A 15,877-nucleotide genomic window follows, 5' to 3' on the forward strand; every position below is an offset into this window, starting at 1 on the left:
AACCAATTAATCAATCAAGAGAAAATTCATCAGCAACCATTTAACAATCGATAAATTGCTTTAATCATTCATATCTTTGGGATAAATGTCAAACCGAGACGTCACTTCGGGGTCTCAGGAATTCTGATGAGCTTCTTTTCACAGCTGACATTTTATAGACTAAACTACCAATCAATTAATACTGTAGATAATCGTTACCTGCAGCCCCTGTGTGGATGCATCCTGGTGAGCATACTGTAGACAGCTGATTCTGTGTCAGTACAGATGGAAACAGGGAGCTCAGACTGGATATTCAGGTTCAATGTTACATTAAGTCCTACAGATCTGTTTTTATTATGGTCTTACTGTAATGGATAAGGCAGGTCGATAAATCCCAGTAAACAACAATATATTAGTCTATCACTCTGTTCTCTGTAGGACAGCCACAACAAAATGACCACACTTTGTCCTCAACATGTTTCTTAGAAGGGGCAACATGTAGGAGTTAGCCACTTCAAAGTCCAAACTAACAGGGGACAGAACATCACCAGAGTAACCGCTAACTGCTGCTAACTGTAGCCGCTGTAAGCTAGTTAGCTCAGTTAGCCAGAGTGAGCAATGCAATTTCAATTTTCATATTAAAACAAGGTACTTTAACAATATTTTTGCATTAATTGAATTGTTTTTTTTTTAAATATACGTAAGTGCACTTTCACTTTTTTAGCTGCATTTGTTCAGTTTTGATGTTTAGTTTTCGATCAGTTACTCTGGATTTGTTTAGAATTCACATTTGCAAAACTGATGGAGAGGAGTGTGATGTCAGTATCTGGATAAACTACTAAATCCTGTTTTCAGGATCTATTCATTTCACAGTTTGGGGAGACTTCGTGCTAAGCTCAATTTTAATTTTATTATATTCAAATATTCAAGAAAAGCACACATCATATATTCATCAGATATTTATGTGTCAATGCAGCAGCTTTAACTTTATAACACCTCAATGACGTAATCCTGACTGACTTTGTTGTTTTGCTGCTTTATCAGCACTTTAGCAGCCACAAAAGAAAAGAGCCTTATCACAGAGAGCAAGCGTGCAGAGGAAGCTTCCTGCCGGTCAGTCAGGTTGGCACGGACGGCGTTATATGCTGATGGAGCCCTCTCAGGTCACCTTGGTGGGCTCTGAGTGGGGACGGGGGGCTGAGGGGCAGCCTCATGCATCACTCGCCCGTCGCTGATGGACATAAGTGGTAACCCTCTTAGACGAGAACAGAGGAGGAGAGGCTTTCAGCAGATTCGCCGAGCCCCAGAGCGTTTTCTAATTAGCTCATTAGAGACTGTCTGATTGCAATCACTTCCATTTTAAGAGTTTACCTTCTTGAATTCGGTTTAAAATTCTCTATCTGCGTGGTGTCAGGTCCCTCCGCAACGGTGAGATCGATGCAGCAGCACTCCCTGGATTTCACAAAATACGGGTATTACATGGACTGCGACTGTCGGAGCTGATGTAATGTTCAGCTGCCGCAGCTTAGCCAGGCTGATGTTGAGGGTCAAAAATCCCCCCGAGGAAGGAGTTAAGTATGTAAGGCCGACTAGTCCCTCAGCCAACGCCAACCATATGCACGGTTTCCATCTCTCTGTGGTTGTGTGTGTCATTTCATACGCCCATGAGATAGGGATCTTGGTGCCCTTCACATGATGCTTTTACAGTGCAGTTACATTAGCTAATTCGACCCCGCTTTCAAAAATAGCCCATGATCGATACGGCTTTCAGTTTCTTGCAAGCCTCAACGTTTCACCTTCAGGCTCTCCCTCGGAAAAAAAAAAACAAAAAAAAAACAAACCAAAACAAAAAAAAAGCAGCATTCTCTCGTTTCAAGTTCTTCAGAATTTCGTGCAGGCCGGCACGACTAAATCTGGACGCACATGTGCCGTGACCTTCAGCTGACGAAGGTCACATCTTGTCATCTGCTCCAGTGATTATAACAAAAATAGAGATGTATACCTGAGACTCTGACAGCACATATATTGATGATCTGAATATTTGCTAGTCGAAGCACCTAAGATTAGCCAGTGGCTCAATCGACGGACCGATGAAATAGAAATGGCAGCAGTCGAAGCTGTAGGCAGAGTGATTCAGGCTGTCCGGGCTGCATCGAGATAAACACTCAGGTGAGCGTTAGAGGGGATCTGGGCTTATTTAGAACGATCTGGCGTTTCATGTCTATGGCAGGTAGTGTCTTAGAACGGCTGAGCACATGGTATTACAGGTATTACAGGTATTGACATGACTGAATTTTACAAAAGAAGCACCAGAAGAAGAAGGATTGAAGGTGAGACTGAGAGAGAAGAAATCCAGCACTATAACTTAAAGGTGGTGGAGCAGACGGTGCTGTCCATGGTGCTGCACCACGAGCCACACTGGGCTCAGTGTGACTGCATGGGAGCAGAAAACCAGCTAGCTTAGCTTCACTAGGTGGGTTTTCAAACCTGGGATCTATGGATGTAATCAAATGGTGATGTTAGCCACGAGCTGGCCGAAGGCTAACGTTAGCTGATGGGTATTCAAACCAGCGTTCAAGCTTCCCACCCTCAGTGTGATGTCAGAGGAAAATGGCGGCAGTGTGAAAAAGGTCCACTGGCATCAGGAGCAAGTCCAGATGTTTTTCCTTTTTTTTCTCTGAACCTCTGAAGTGGATCAACTAACAATGGCTTTACTTAATAAATAAACTCCAGTGTTTTAATTATTCTTAAAGCAGACTACACTGTTGTTCTGATAATTACAGGGACTCTGTAATAAGTGACAGCGTGACCTTCAAGCCGTTAACAGCGGTGAGGAGGCAGTGAAGAGCCACGCTGTCCGCTCCGGTAAGAGTGGAAGGGGGAAGCCAAATACTACAATAACCAATCCAGGGCGACATGAGGCAGCCATCAGCACCTGCGATGCAAATGAGAGCTTCACTTCCACAATTATCACCACTGAGCGCAATTAAATTGGATTGGACAAAAGCGGAATAATTGTTGACAACAGAAGGAGAGACTGCGGAAGAAGACCCGGCACACTGCGCTCTGATTGGCCCGTCGCTGCATTCTGAATGAAGCCTTTATCTTTATTGACTGCTGGTCCGACGGCCCAGACGGCAGGTAAAAAACCTCCGAAAACCTAATTACTGGCTCAACGCTAGCGCTCTGCGCTCCCCTCCCCCTCCTCAGACAAGGAGCCACAGCTGGAGCAGATGATAAAACTTGGACTCCTCATCGTCATGGTGAGATCAAAGTCGCAGGCTTTCTATTTTTAAATTATTGGACTCCGTTGTCGCTGGCTGAGCTCGAGCGCCAAGACAACTCTGTTTCTCTCTGTGGGTAGGTGTGTGTTTGCAGCGGTGTGTATGACCTTAAAATCACACCAGCGAGCACAGATATAAGAAAATTCTTCCTTATGTTTATATTCAAAACCATCACTGCAACTATTTCTCTTCTACTTTCTGCATTCTGTATTTTTAGTCAAATAATATTTCTATTTTAATGACCTTGGGCCTCCACGGAACACACACGGGTATGTTATCGACTTCCACCTATTTTTTCATTCAGTCTGAACGAAGGTCACTTCTACAACTTTCTGTTGAAGGACACAAACATGAATATTCACTGCTTTCATGGAAAGACACATTCAGAAAAGAGGACCAGGGCGTGTGTGCTGCGAATGATACTGCAGAGAGAAAATCCACTCAAGCTCAGTCACAGCAGCGTCAACACGTACGTGCCCAAGAATAAAATAAAAATAAGGTTAATATTTCTGAGTATTGTACAAACCAGACTTTCACTGTAATTAAAAATGAATATTTCAAGAGTTTCCTAGAAATGAATTTGACAGCTGTTTTTACTACCGCAAAATCCAGGCTGAACGAAGCGATCTGAAGCAGATGTAGTTTATAATTTGGTTGGAGTTCAGCAGGGCACATCTGGATTTTGCAGAAAATTAGGCTGACATCCGTCATAATGGGAGATAATCCCATGAACACGTCACACGACTAAAATACAGAGCTGGTGACGAGGTCCGTTCTGTGCAGCCTGATATCATGGTGTGTGAGGTGGCGTTACACTGGGATTCGACTGGATGCAATAAAAAATAAAAAAATAAAAACCTCGCAGCATGCGACGTCGTGTTTTATGTGTGACAATACAGGCGGTGCACAACATCAGCGCCGGTGCCCGAGCGTCCACATGCACAGGGAGGAAACGCAGTCTGCTCCCTGCACAGAACCTGATCTTTGAAGCGCATCCTGATGGAAGATCTCGCCTCCGTGACGCTATTTATAGCCCGGTAATACATCAGAGGTCGCACCTTCCATCCGAGCAGAACCAACATCTGCCTCGATACACGTTGGCTTATCCAACATTGACGATAGCGGGCGTCTAACAATGTGTTGGGATGCAGAATCTAACTGAGAGTCCACTCTGTTCATCAAGTGCACGTAGAGACTTCTTTCTCTTGTCTGATTCACTTTCTTAAACGTATCCATCACACTGCTTCATGTAAAAAAAAACTAAAAAAAAACATGTATATAATGAAATATAGCTTGATTACACATTGTAAGATGATACGCAACTGCTCTGTGATTGTGATGTGTTGTCAGACGTGGCCACGCTCGTCCTTCTAAATGACAGACAGTGACTTCATCATCCCGACAGACAAACTTTGACTTCTGGTGTGTCATAACAAGCAGAAGAGGGGTTCGTCACTCCCCCGTCTTTCATGAGACCACGGTGCACAAAGTGCTGGCTAATCTGATCTGCCCCAGCCGCTGTTTTCAAAAGCAGCCAGTCAGTCCATCAGCCAAACAATGAGAGAGGCCACAAGATAACAAGATAAGCCTGGGCCGGGCCTGGGGAGGTGGTCCTGAGGAGGGGGGGACGCACGTATGATGACCCTACTAATGCCAGGGACAGACTGAGCAAGCCATCACTGCTGATCCTAATACATCTGACATCTTTGAAAGAGGTTTTGAAAGGGTCGAGTCTGTCGCGACGGCTATAAAAAGAAGGTGGTACAGATCTGAATGGTGAAATGCAACATTTCTGTCTTCACCGTGGAGTGTGGTGAAGATGCCAGCATTGATCGGCTCGGCTTACTGGTCTGTTTTTTTTTTTTTTGCAAACAGACAAAAAAAAAGAAAAGGATTGGGCAAAATGATCAGTTGGACATCAGTGTCGGCCTGCAGAGCCAACTGGAGTACACACTCATCCGTTGCTTTCCAGTGAAAAATGCCCGAAGCAGCAACAACTAAAGCTTAATCGATCTAAAGAACACTAGTTTCCATTTATTTTGATTGTCTGTTTTGGTCATTTCTCAAGCAGAAAAGACAAACATTTGCTGGTTCCAGCTTCTGAAATGTGAGGATTTGCATAATTTCTTTGTCATTTATGAAGAACATTTTGGTTTTGGACTGTTCACTGGACAAGAGAAGCAATCTGAAGACATCACTTTGAACTGTGATGGGCATCTTTCAAATTGTACATGTCAGAGATTATTTTATTCTATAGATTAATCCTGAAAATAATCAGCAGATGAATCCATAACGAAATCAATGCGGCCCCGTCTCTCGAGCTGTTCATATTCATATTCCTCCATCTTGCGTTGCCGTAATCTCCCCAAGCTTGTGAGGCAAACTAGTAGCCTCGAGCTCTTATGTGACCTTGAACTGTGTCTCCACGATCTGTGCAATGAGGATTTACCGAGTGTGTGGGTGTGAGATGCGTTCAGATGCCGCAGGGAAAAGGCCTCGTGCATGTATGACCAGCTTCGGCCGCTCGGCACGTACCGCGTCACCGAGTGAAGCGTTCAGTAATCAGACCTTTGGGCAGCGACTCTGTCCCGTTAAGTCACCGACCCCAACGGCAGACTAAGCAGCTTAACTGTGAGAGAACGTGCCACAAATAAGGGGAGCGATACAGTAAAATGACGCCATCTTTGACCTATGGAGCCTCGTAGCTCACAGGGCCAAGATGTGCGACAGTGAAGTCACCCGGGTGGGAGGGCTGACTTGACAGATGTGACAAGATAACAGCGGCACACTATATATACTGCACACACAACAAAAACAGATGACTACAGCCTCATATTTTAAGCCTCACAGAGGTAGTATTTGGTGCAGGGATATTGCCTTAAAGCCCTCTCTTCTTACATCTGTTTTAAATCAGATTTTTTAAAATAATAACTCATCTAAACTAGTGTTTGTCAGCGTCATCCCAGACGTGTCAGTAGATGTGACGGGCACGTAGCTAAGAGTTGTGAGAAGCAGATGACAGCCAGTGAAATCCAGGCAGCCTGCAGGGTCTCGTCTCGTCTCGGGGGAGTCGAGGTGGCAGAGGTGGCCACCTCGCTCGCCCGGCGGAGGCAGAGTGCCCTTGTTGTGAGATTAACCAGCAGCTAAGCACTCATTAGGTAAACAAAGGTATTAGGCTCCAATCAGGCCGGAGATAGTAGGTAAATACATCCTTCCAACATCTGTTCGGGTCAAAGATGGACGAATAAAACCACATGCCGTGCAACTGGGATCAACTGGATTACATGAGTTTATGAAAGTTACTTGATAATCATCACCAAATATGAGCTGAAGCTGCTGTTATCAATGTTTTCTACGTACAGGCGATCGAATGACTGCGTGTACATGACGGAGGTTATAGTGACGAATCAGCAGAGAAGCTGACCCTGCTGCTCACATCGTGTTGGTTTGGTCCAGTCCGCGACTTTTCAAGATAAACCACTTGTTTGATAACTATTAGCTAACATTAGCATTCAACCACTTCCTTGCTAACATTACTGTTTGATTATTAGCTTACAGTGCATTTCACGTCCAGGCTTAAATAACATGCAGGTTGATATTTCAGAATGAATTTACCCTGTTCATACTGTATAATGTAACACTTCCCAGACAGTAATGTTTGCTGCAGGTGGCTGAGTGTTAATGTTCGCTGTTGTCTGACAGAAGCTCAATCAAATAATTTGTTTACCTTGAACTATGGCGGAGATATTGTCTTTTTAGTTGCCGATCTATCAGGAAGAAGTGAAATGAAACAGACTTTCTACGTCTATACTACCTGAAACCTGGAAAATGGCATCACGACAGTTGAGCTTCCCACCCTGATTGTGATGTCAGAGGAAAATGGCCGCCGTGTGAATATGGTCCACGGCACCCGTGTTATTTCACACATGCATTACAAATATAATCGCCCTGTGGGGAACTACCACTACCAAACACTTTTCCAGCTGCATCTTTCCAGAAGGTTTTGTGAAACGAACCACCTGGTCGTCAACTTCAACTTAAAGTGACATTTATTCAGTCTGGTGTTCACAACCTGTCTCTGCAAAACAACAATTAATGTTGACAGGACAGTGACAATAAGTAGAAAAAAGAATTCCTCAGTTCTGAGAATGGTTTGAGGGTGTTTATTTGGCGGTGCAACCAGAGTTCATGTTCCGCCTCCCAACCTAATGATTTATTGGCTGGGAGCTGAGCCGACTGCAACTTTGCGTCAAACTGTCATCACCAGTGGTCAGCAGTCACTGCGATAATGGATTTCATGAGGATTTGAAAACTGCAGGGGCATTCGTGCAGGCACATGTCACCACTCCCCAAACTATGTGATCCCCTGAACTTCCATCCATCTGCCTCGAACACGACGTGCTGAGAGGAAATGCCTCGTCTCTCCTGCTCCTCTGTAATTCCAAGTCGGTTTAAGTGCAGGGGAATTATGGAGCATTCATTGTTGTGTTAACTGGATTGTGAGATTATTGCAGATTACATTTGATGAGGGTGACCACTGAACTGCCATAAAACAATGGCTTTAAATAGACCCAGCTTCCACACTGAGATGTGACAGTTCTGTTTGCGTCGTATTGATAATGTCGCGCCTCGTCCCTGACACCTCCGATCTGTCAAACGATCGGAAAAAGCAAGCCGAGCTGCCCTCACCATTTAACACTCTGCCTGCGAGCTAAGGCATTACTTTTGAGACAATAACAGAAACAAAGCCATCTATTTTTACATCGTCGGGAGCAGAATAAACAAGATGCGCGAAAGAATCTCTTGATCTGAAAAATTTAAAAAAGACAGAGAGAGTAGTACAAGCGGTTATGTAATGAGATGAAAGGCAGCGGTCGCTGACAGTGGAAAAATGACTGATGACTTCTAAATGCAGAACATCACACTTCTGTCCGTGTTACTCTCAGGATCTAAATTTACGTGGTATTTTTAGCGTACACTGCCGACCAAGCGACCTGCGCACCTTCTTTATGGTGACACCACACAGCGGCTGACCGGCCTGCGTTTCTGTCTGTGGCAGCAATGCGAGACACGTCGGGGACATCCCAATATCATAATGCGTGAAATAATCTCAGGGAAGCCCATTTTAATCAAGTGGTGAGTTCAAGGGCGTGGCGTCAAATGACATCCTATTGTCCTTACAATGCAATACTTTACTCCTGGACAGGATTAAGGACACCTTGGAGCTCAGTCATGACAGAGGCATCAGCTCATAGTAGAGAGTGTCGCGTAAATGTAGAGCGGCAAAAAAGCCCCAAAAACCCAGAAGCTCTGTTCTGAGATCACTTGCTCATCCTTGTCTTTAGTCATGTATGAACTTACACCCACACACACACACACACACGCACGCCTGCTAAATTGCCAATTAAATCCCAAAATAACATGTCTTGGGTCTTGAAATACGCACGTCCCCAAAGTGTCAAAGCTTGATTAGAAAAAAAAGGGTGTTTAGATGATTATATTCTAATAATATTTTTGCCTTTACTAGTTCTATTAACCCCATAGACTCAGACCACGCCATAAAAGGAGGTTAACTGGGAACCTATATGTGGTGAAACAATAAGCAGGGCGCTGAGAGGAGCAGGAGAGAGGAGAGGCTTAATCTGCTGCCAGCGTCACAGGAGATGAGACATGATGTCGGGGTTTGATCGACTCATCCGTCTCGCACTATTCCCCCCCTCCATCAAAAGTTGTTTTTCCACACACACACTCACACACACATGCATATGGTTCTGTTGGCCAAAGTACCCACAATCCATTGCGGCTCAAGGTCACCTGAGTCTTCTCTGGCACTCAGCCGGTGCACTTCAGTTCTCACTCTTTTCTTCCTCATGAGCCCTTGATGAATTAAGCATGGCGGGAATAGGACCTATTTTCATGCCTGCTCCTCTTTTAATAAAGACAGAGGCTTTAATTTTAGCATCGTGGCTAAGCTAACACGCTGCATACCAAATGGAGATGTTGGCTGCTTCCTTGAGAGTCCCCCCCCCCCCCCTCCCCAAAAAAAAAATATTGTGTAACCTGCAGTTTAAATATCCTTTATGTACTTAGAATAAATCCAGATTTAATTAAAGCTTTACAATGCAACTTTCTCAAAATTTCATTTCCATTTCATGTAACAAAAGAAATCTAAATCCTCCCGGGATAATCTCTACACCAGTATCAAATTGCACTGCAGTGTCTTTTGCCCTCAAGTGTCATTGAGGGACAGAATCATATGCGGAGTAACGTAATGATTTCAGCTGCTCTTGTCTAATCAGTGTTTCTGCAATTGAGCAAAAAGTTAAATACGGCTCTGAATGACTGCTCAGACAGAACGACCAGGACTACCACAGCCGCCCTGAAGCCACTTCCTGTACGTGGTTCACCTCATCACGCTGCGTGTGGTTTTGTGTTTGAGCGACATTTTAAGCAATATTGATGCAGGAAATCTTCAACTGTGTAAAAAAAGAAATAGCTCCTGAGATATTCCAAGGGATTTGTTTCTCAGACCGGGACACAATTTGTAGAGCTTAACCCAGAATTACACATTTGGGTCTGTTTTATTAATCCAACAGTGGAACACTGTACAGCAGTCCTGTGCAGAACTGGCTTGATGCACATCGATGCAATATGATCAGTTTAGTTGTTGACGGTGGCCCGACTTCACACCCATCCAGCTTCTCTTTGTTTACTCGTCATGAACATGAGTGACATCGGCTGAATCTCTTAAAACAAAGGCTACTGCATGTTCGGCATCAGTTTTTATGTATTGAATGATCTTTGAAAATGGTCGTTGATGAGAACATAAAAAAATAGATGTGAACAAGTAAAAGCACGTCCTCACTAATTGAAGCGTTTGTCATAGTAAGCCTGGTGTTCTCATGCCAGAGGAGACCCTGAAGGTCATTTCTATTAGCAAACACACCAAAACTCATTACAGCACACCTCATAGTCTGACATCTGGTACTTTCAGGAGAGATGGTGGTGAAGGGGAGGTGGGAGAACAATAATGCAGGTCAAGAAACCAACTCACCTTGGGCTGCACTTCTACTTCTACCACTTGGTTCTTGCTCATGCAATCTTTGACGAAGTGCTCAACTGTACTGTTGAACTTCATGAAGATCACGTAGGCGGCGTAGCCTGAGAGCAGCGTGGCACTTTCCCACACGGAGATGATGTTATCCAGGAAGAAGATAATGAGCAGGATCAGATCCAGGATGTAGAAGGAGACGTCGCGGAAGAGCGGCCACCACGTGAGGTTGAGGATCTCCTTGGAGAAGATGGCGCACATCCCGATCACGAAGAGGATGTTGAAGACGGCCGAGCCGACGATGGTCCCGATGCCCACGTTGCTGTGTGAGATGAAGACGCCGATGATGGAGGTGAAGAGCTCCGGGGCTGAGCCGCCTGCCGCCATGAAGGTGGCGCCGGCTACGTCATCCGAAATGGTCAGCTTCTCCGTGATGACCGTCAGCGCTGGGACGAAGAACTCGTCACACACGATGGCTAAGGCAATGAACATGTAGATCATGCCGAACATGTGCAGGACCACCGCTCCTTGGCGCCTCTCCTCCAGGCTGAAAAGGTCTCTCGGGTACTCCCCGTGGCTCTCGTTGCCATCTGCTGTAGATTTCATGGCTATTGGCATGTCGGCTGACACATTCGGGTCCTTCTGAGGTGGGGTGAAAAGCAGAGTCCTGTGGGGGGCCGACTGGTGGAGTCTCTCTTGGGGGAGCACTGGCTCACTGAGGCCCCTTGAGCTCCAGGTCAAGGCACTGAAGGAGACGGCACTTACGGCCACCAGGCTGAAGACGAACCATAAGATCCGTACTGGCCTCAGCTTTTTCCGCAGACACCGGTGGGTCTGTCGCTTGCAGGCAGCGCCCAACACGGGCCTTCGCTCTAGTGAATGCACGCAGGGTTGATCTGGACCCATGTTCGCACGGCTCGTGGTGTCCTCACTCTCAAAGGCTAGGTAGGAAGAGGGGAGGGTGGGGAGCAGGTTTTACCGGAGACAATGCATGGCGTTGTCTTCAGTTTCAAATGAGTTGAAGAGATCGTAGGAGCTTTCCAGGGTCTGGTTTGCCAAATGATGTCTTCATATTAGCCTCTGCTGGACAACGTCAAAAGAACGAGGAAGAGATTAATTAATTATTGAAGCAGGAGAGACTCAACAAATTATGACAGAAGTAAAGACGCTGCTCTGTCGGCTTCAGTAGCACAGACACAGATAGATGCTTCACTTTCATTCTCCACACCCGTCTTTAAATGAATTAAAAATACAAAATGTAACAAATAGATGTAATAGCCGGATTAACCAATAATCGTTTGCCGCTGTGGAAAAAGTCACCGACAAATCCGGACTAATCTACTCGTGACCCCTTCCCAAAAATAGCTCCTTGTGGATGCACAGAAAATTGAAATGAAACAGGAAATTCTTCATTACATTGTTGAGCAGGCGTGTGAGAAACAAACTGAGTTTTGAAATCATCCCATTCTCTCAGTGCACATCTCTGTAATTAAGTTGAAACATGCTGTGGAAGACAGAGTGCGTCTTGTCCGCTGTGGCCTCAGCAGACTTACATTAGCTTTATTTTCCCACAATTTCAAGTGATCCCGGTTCAAATCAAACCACCCAGCTGAGGCAGCCAGGCACACAAACTTACATTCTGCTGCTTTATCAGCGAGGATTTTTGATTTGTCACAAACTTGACAGGTGTAAAATCGGAAACCTGCTGTCATCACCTGGGAAAACATCAGCAAATGAGGAGGCCGGCGGGTTTCACGGACACCACTTGGCCGCAGTCCGTGAAAACGGTCAGCGGTGACGCCGCCGCTCAGGTGAACGCAGAGAAAAACACATCCTGTCCTGCTCGACTGTCAACTCTTCCCCCTGTCTGCCCTTCAGTATCGCCCTTTCAGCGGGATCATCACACAACACACAGCTAACCAGCATCACCCCGACCAAAACAGCCCAACACGAGTTGTTCTCCCCCGCTGGTGAGGGCGCATGACGCGCCGGGAGGCTGCAGACGGCGTCCTGCTTACCTTCAACAGAGGCGAGAGAAAACCAGCCGCACGGCTCAGCAGCGCGGTGAAATTAGGAAATCCTCTCCGGTGCCCTCTTGCTCTCATTGAGCAAAATGTGACCGGTCTCCTCTCTCCGACGACAGAGGAGGAGCTTTGGAGGGAGAGTCGGGGCGGGTGGGTGAGGGTGGGGGGAGAGAAAAAATGCTTTTCCAACTGCGCTCACCTCTTCTCCCTCACAGCAGCTGCAGCGGCGGCAGCATCCCTCCCGTCTCGGATGATGAGAGGAGGAGGAGGAGGAGGAGGAGGAGGAGAAAAAACCCCCCGGTGCTAGTGTAGCAGAATACTGTGCTGGACTGGGCTGGGCCGGGCCGGGCTGCCCACGTGAGCCGCTTGGGTTATTAATAAAGCCAGGTAAGCGGCAGACAGCGTGTCGGTGCCTGCCGGGCTGCCGCGGTGGGGGTTTGGTGATGTTGCGTTTTGAGGGAGGAGTTGCCGTGGTTACACCGCACAGGCAGCCTCCACACACTCTCCTTTTCTCCTCTTTTTCTTTTTTTTTTCATGATGATGACGACGGAACAGGTGGATGTGGCTGATTTATGTGCACGCCTGAGGTCATTTCAAGGTTATATGCAGGAGGCGGATCCCCCTCTGGGAGGTGACGCTGTGGTGCAGCACGCTGCTCACACACACGGTGCATCTGCACACTTCCATTTTCAAGCACTTGTTGTTATTATTGTGATTTATTTATTTTTTTCATCTGCATAGTCTCTTTACTCGGCAGGAGTTTCAGATCTGTAGGTCTGTGTTCAAAGGGTCAGCTTAAAGGGTCACGCCACCAATTTTACACATGAATGTGTTCGCCAAGCCCCCCAGCATGAGCGCCAGGCTTTGAAGCCAACTTTCAGTGGCCAGGCCCTGTAATGACACCATCATGTGATGCGCCCAAAAAATACTTTTCCTCTGTTAGCTTACATTGTGAAAGAAGTGTCGTAATTTGAGCCATTCGCTCCAGTGAAATTTGGATCTATCTCTCAGGCTCTAGACTGGAGGATCGCCTGCTCAGTCGGAGGAAGTCTTTTGTGCTCCTGAAACGGAAGATCTGGGTAAACTTTTAGCCGGACAGTCGAGCCATTTCGGCTTCATGTGCCGCTGAGCAGTTGTCATCGGAAAGAATTGTCCTTGATGGTCACAGGTCTTCAGGAGCACCACTGGGGATGGGAAAAAATATTAAATATCCTTTTGTGGCTCCAGAGGAAGCTGCATGTAATCTGATGAATCACCTCCAGTCAGGCACTTCATCTCACTGAAGGATGGTTTTAAAACAAATGATCAAACTGGACACAGCAGCACCAGAGATATCATCTTCCTTATAAAACTTAGTGCCTACATTACCCACAATGCAACGTAGCCACTGAGTGACATCACTGGAAGCAGTTCACCAGATTACAGGCAGCTTCCTCTGGAGAATTGGTGGCGTTAGACTTTAAAGACAGGAAACGGGCCGGCCTGGTCTGTATGAACATAAGAAAAGCTGTCAACTTGCACTTCTATAATTCATGACTTATATCTTTTATTTCTTCCATACAAACACAAACATGAAGGTATCATGTTGTGGGTTGGGGAGGGTTGTGTGTATGACTACATCTCTGCGGTGTCTCCCTACAATCTTTACAGCTTCAGCAGTGAAGCTCAAATATTCAGCCGTATGAACAAGAAGAAACATTATGGCTCCTTTACAAAATGGGAGTGTAAACATTAGAAGATGGCGCGTGTTTCATGTGTCAGCTCGCTTCAGTTTGATTATGCCAACCATGCATTCATGTGACATAGTCATCATCCCTACAGCCCTGCGGGTCGCCACGTTTCCCCCTCGTGTCAGAGAAAGCCAACCACTTAGCATCAGTCGACAGGCCAAACTCTGTTGGATGGACCCGGACATGCAATCTCTACACAGTGTGGCAAAGTATGTGTGACACTAATGGCCTGGTGCTGTATAATAAATCATGATTCAGTGACCTCATTGATTGGCCCCTCTCCTCCGCTCTCGTCTCCTCCCCACTGTAGCTGCCTCTTGTTACCTAACAGGAAACACAGAGGACGGCAGCATTAACTTACCTCAGGTTATCAATAATCAGACGTTATCTGATGGCTATCAGTTGTGGTTTCGAGTTAAATTTGCTGATTTGGTGGCACTCAGACATCAGATATCAGAGCGCCATCTGATATCTGATGCCTCCGTATTTATTATCAAAAAGTTCCTTAAAGATACGACATGTAACATTTCTGCCTTACGTTGTATATTTTAAGTTGTGTACGTACATTATTTCAGATGTTGCACACACAGACAAATGTGTAATTTTATTCAAGGTCGCCTGTAAATGCTGAAGCTGCTCTTACTGTGGAAACACAGGAAACACAGGATGAGGCGTCAGAGAGCGAGGGAGCACGTCGGGCAGCATGACTAAAACTTTAGCACATTACCTGGTCCCTGAACACAACGTCAGAGTTTTACTGGAAACAGTGGTTGTTAACAATGAAGACGACAGCTGTCATGTTCCTTTACGCTCCTTCACAATGGCATCAAGCGCCGTCTGTTCTGATGGTTTTGATCCAGAGCGCCCTTGTGGCAGAAATGACTCACAGTGCACTGAGAGGGACATTTTGTGTGTACATAACATAGCATAAAGTCTAGAAACAGCTAGCTTAATATGTGGGGGGAGAAAAGACAGAGTGTTTACTGAGCTTTTCATTAACTTCATGAAAAATATATCTGCATTCAGATTCTCTTACCTCCAGTTCTGTTCTCATGTGGTCGCTCATCAGAAGAGTATTGTCCTGGATGTTCAACATATCTGCTGGTTACGCCAGAAGCCCTGAAACGTTGGCTGTCATCAGACGTCACTACATCCATCACCGCTGGGTATCCTCAGCGAACAAGTTTTCCCACAAGAACAAACCGGCGGCAGTTCTGTCAAGCTGATTATGATGAAGGGAATGAATGAATGAACGTATACTGTATGTAGGCGACATCATCGGGTTAACACACGCAGTCAGTCCACTTCATATGGAAGCTTTACTCACCCAGAGACAACAGATGCAGAACGTCTTCTTTTGGTTCTGGATGCAGCAGCTTGTACAAAGATACAAGATACAAGACATTCAATGATGTTTTTTTGTGTTTTTTTATGTTTGATCAACCAAACAGATTATTCGAAACACACAGCATTGTAATGAAGTACTTCTGCAGTGATGTAGCCTGTAAATCTTCTTTGTTTGGTACAGACCTCCACAAATGTCACATCATCGTATCGAATGATCATTCCCACTAATCCTGAATCATCCTTTTACAGTTTAAGCAAATTACGTTTAGATAAAGAGGACTGAAGATGAAATCCCGACACAACAGGCCTTCATGTGTTATTGCAGTAACAGAAAATAATGCTCAAATCAAAGTTAGAGTTCATTGGGAAGCTCTGTCACAGCAGCGTTACGAGCACTTGTACACAGCGTCATCACAAAGCGAACTCTGAGCTCTTCAAATCAGATCCGTCAATATTTTTGCC

At 45.7% G+C, this 15,877-nt stretch overlaps 1 protein-coding gene across 11 annotated transcripts in view; it reads right to left on the bottom strand.

Moving 5' to 3' along the window:
* Positions 1 to 12,787, bottom strand: part of LOC119027344 (sodium/potassium/calcium exchanger 2-like) — a 39,593-nt gene extending 26,806 nt beyond the window's left edge. For 7 of the 11 annotated variants that reach the window (XM_037112473.1, XM_037112469.1, XM_037112472.1 and 4 more), the window contains exons 1-2: positions 12,333 to 12,531; positions 10,318 to 11,397 (exon numbers count right to left, since the gene is read on the bottom strand). In XM_037112473.1, the coding sequence (XP_036968368.1) occupies positions 10,318 to 11,220 (903 nt within the window). In that variant the 5' untranslated portion in view covers positions 11,221 to 11,397; positions 12,333 to 12,531. The other 4 variants (XM_037112467.1, XM_037112466.1, XM_037112464.1 and 1 more) reach the window with 4 other exon arrangements.
* Between the last annotated feature and the right edge of the window lie 3,090 nt (positions 12,788 to 15,877).

This window comes from Acanthopagrus latus, chromosome 10 (assembly GCF_904848185.1).
Source record: "Acanthopagrus latus isolate v.2019 chromosome 10, fAcaLat1.1, whole genome shotgun sequence".
Classification (NCBI taxonomy): domain Eukaryota; kingdom Metazoa; phylum Chordata; class Actinopteri; order Spariformes; family Sparidae; genus Acanthopagrus; species Acanthopagrus latus.